Source organism: Aureococcus anophagefferens, assembly GCF_000186865.1.
Source record: "Aureococcus anophagefferens unplaced genomic scaffold AURANscaffold_3, whole genome shotgun sequence".
Taxonomy (NCBI): Eukaryota; class Pelagophyceae; order Pelagomonadales; family Pelagomonadaceae; genus Aureococcus; species Aureococcus anophagefferens.
In genome coordinates, this window is record NW_008705563.1 from 2,991,252 (window position 1) to 2,994,748 (window position 3,497).

Sequence of the window (3,497 nt, forward strand, 5' to 3'; positions counted from 1 at the left end):
TACCAAACCCCCGGCCAAGTCCTTATTTTCTAGGATTTCTTTGAAGATAACGATGAGCGCGGGCTGCGCTTCGCAGAGCATGGGCGAGTCGCCTCTTTCGGCGCGCAATGCGGGTGTCTCGGGGCATACGATCGTCCCTCATACCCTATCAGAGGACTGAGCATAAATCCTAGTTAGGATATTGGTTGCTCATTATTTGTTCGTTGTCCGTACTTGATGGTGCCCCGTCGTTTGCGGGGTGCGACCGTTGCGCCGTCTGCGTCCGTCGCGAGCTTGCGCTTGCGCGCTGGAAGGTCGTTGCAGCCATACTGCGGCGCGCCGCCGGCGCGCCTTGCGGTTAAAGGGTTTACTAAAAAGGCATGGGGTGGCCAGGTTCGTGACGAATTCTCAGCTGTAGCTAAGGCAGGTATGACAGTGGACAAGTGGGCTTGTTTACAGTTGGCGCGCATCGAGTTAACTCGTCCGCATTGCCCGTCCGGGCGCGACTTATATATGGTACCATCTCCATAACAAAATCAGAGCTCGCCGAGAAGATGGCGTCAATTGTAACCTCGCAGGCTATGCAACATTCAGCAGATGATGATGAGACGTGGCGCGACAACTTGCAGCTACCAGCTAAGGACACCCGCTACCAAACTGAAGATGTAACGCTAACGCGAGGGCAGGAATTTGAGGACTACTTTCTGAAGCGCGAGCTCTTGATGGGCATATTTGAGAAGGGGTTTGAGCGACCCTCGCCTGTCCAGGAGAGAGCGATTCCGATTATACTCCAGAACCGAAATGTTCTCGCACGTGCTAAGAATGGGACTGGCAAGACTGCAGCGTTCATTATTCCCTGCCTCGAGAAAACAGACCCCTCCAAAAAATTTATACAAGTGCTCATCCTAATCCCAACTCGGGAACTTGCACTTCAAACATCAGCCGTAGTCCGTGAACTTGGGAAACACATGAAAGTTGAGTGCATGGTATCCACTGGTGGGACCTCCCTGAAGGATGACATTATGCGTCTATACAAGCCTGTCCACGTACTTGTCGGCACACCAGGGCGCATTCTTGACTTATCAGAGAAGGGCGTCGCAGCATTGGGTCGCTGCCATACGGTCATCATGGATGAAGCTGACAAGCTGCTTTCGCCGGAGTTTGAGCCCCTCCTGGAAAAACTCGTGCACCACTGCTCCCCCGAGCGCCAGATCTGTCTCTTTTCAGCGACGTTCCCTGTTACGGTGAAAAATTTCAAGGAAAAATTCATCCACAATCCCTACGAAATTAATCTCATGGATGATCTCACGCTAAAAGGCATAACCCAGTTTTATGCTTTTGTTGAGGAAAGACAAAAGGTGCATTGCCTACATACACTATTCACCAAGCTTGAGATTAATCAGTCAGTCATTTTTTGCAACTCAGTCAACCGTGTGGAATTACTCGCCAAAAAGATCACCGAACTCGGCTACTCGTGCTTTTACATCCACGCTAAGATGCAGCAATCGCATCGTAATCGCGTCTTCCACGAGTTCCGCAATGGCTCTACTCGTCACCTCGTTTCCTCCGACCTCTTCACACGTGGTATTGACATTCAGTCCGTTAATGTTGTCATTAACTTCGACTTTCCAAAAACGTCGGAAACCTACCTTCATCGCATCGGGCGTGCAGGACGCTTTGGACATCTTGGCCTTGCTGTAAATCTGATAACATTCGATGATCGCTTCAATCTCTATCGCATCGAATCAGAGCTCGCCACAGAAATAAAGCCCATTCCGCCAACAATCGAACGTGAGTTATACTGTCGTTAGGCTAGATATATGAGCTGCGTTCAAAAGCAGCAGGCCTTTCTGCGATATAGATTGGACTGATGTCATACCTACTACGTATATGTACTCTATATCAGATTATAGAGTGCTATACTCAGGCGCCAATGCAGACTGTGATTGGCTAAGGGGAATGTCCGAGCTGGCGAGAGTCCATTTGGCGCTAAGGGCGCCTGGGCAAAGCACCGGGCCGTTGGCGGTGTTATCGCGGCTGTCGAAGCCCGCGGGAAATACGACGCTTTCTAGTTTGGGGCCTAGCCGCCCCCTGAACGCGGGAAACTCGACGCGTTCTAGTTTGGAGCCTGCCCACCCCCCCAGCGCCTGAGTAAAGCCCCCAGCTGCCGACCCAAAATTATCGGGGTCGTTTCGGGTCCCTTGGGGTCCCCTCCAGCGCAGGGGGGGGGTTCGGGGCGGGGTTCTGCCGCCGGCGGCGGCCGCGGAGCCCCGGGGCCTACTAGAACAAACTAGAACGGTTCTAGTTCCAGTATAGGGCTCCGGGTGATGGGAGTTTCTAGCCACGATGCGAGACACAGTTACCGCGCCCGGCCTATCTGGAGAGGCCTCGGGGTGCGGGGGGGTGGTCGACACAACAGGGGGCGCGAGGGGGGGCACAGTGGGCGCGCGACGGGCGGCCGGCGGGGCCGGCGGAACCAGCGGGATTCCAGTTTAGGCCTCGGGGCCCGCTTCCGAGTCGTCCGAGCTCGAGATTTCACCCCACCGGGTCCCGGTAGTGCTGCTCGGTCTCTCTCTGACGGGATTTCCGTCCTCATCCATATACTTCATGGGTTTGGGGCCCTTGAGGGCCTTCTTGCGGCTCTTGGAGTCTTCATCTATCATAGTAGTTAGCGCTTTTTGCATAGGAGGCTGGGGGGGTAGATCGCGAACGGAGCCCAAGGCAGCCCTCGCTAGATGTGAGATAAGAAAGAGAGAAAAGATACGGCGACGCGTATCTGTAAGGTAAAGGTATAATGAGATAAATAGGGCGGATACATGCACTGCAATGCCAGTTTCAAACTAAGCTAAAGGTAGATATTGAAGGCGGAAATCCCGCCACAAAGCTGCTGGTTGTGGTGGTCCTCTCCCAGCTCGCCGCTTCCCCCGGGTCCGGGGTGGCGCGGCTTGTATTTTTGGCCCGCCCACCACCCTCCTTCGGCACAAATGAAGCACCCGCCCTACCCTGCCCTCCTCCATCCCCGCTGAGGTGGCTGCGCCATCCAAGCGCGGTCCGTCGGCCTTCATTCTGGCATCTTTAATTGAAACTGAGCTCACCCTCCACTTGAGGGAGGATTTTACTTTGCTTCCTTTAGCTCAGGCTAGTGGGAGATACGAAAGGCCAAGTGGACGGAAACTCGACCCCGGCGCTGGGTTATCTGTGGATCTACGAGCAATATATCACCTGAGCATCACTTGCCGCTCGTTACATTATGCACAAGCTAACAAATATGGAGGTCCGTCTTGCTTAGTTCCAGTCGTGGAGATGATGAGATCAGGCTCAGCGGGTGATTGCGGTGCTCGAAGACACGATAGAGCGCCTAGCTCTGATTTCGCTCATACCGACAACTCCTGACGTGGAGCTCTTAGAAAGGGTTCCTGATGTAAGTGACGCCCCGCTCAAAGCCGCGATTCAGCAACAATGGCAAATCGAGGAAAGTCATCGAGTGCTTCATGATCATCATGCCACCGGGAATGCGA

General features: G+C 53.9%; 1 protein-coding gene across 1 annotated transcript; it reads left to right on the forward strand.

The window, feature by feature from the left end:
• Positions 1 to 478: 478 nt before the first annotated feature.
• Positions 479 to 2,153, forward strand: AURANDRAFT_52587 (hypothetical protein; the record flags this gene model as incomplete). The annotated part of the gene is made up of 1 exon (XM_009035601.1): positions 479 to 2,153. The coding sequence occupies one exon, from the start codon at positions 534 to 536 to the stop codon at positions 1,788 to 1,790; it is 1,257 nt and encodes a 418-aa protein (XP_009033849.1).
• Positions 2,154 to 3,497: the final 1,344 nt, after the last annotated feature.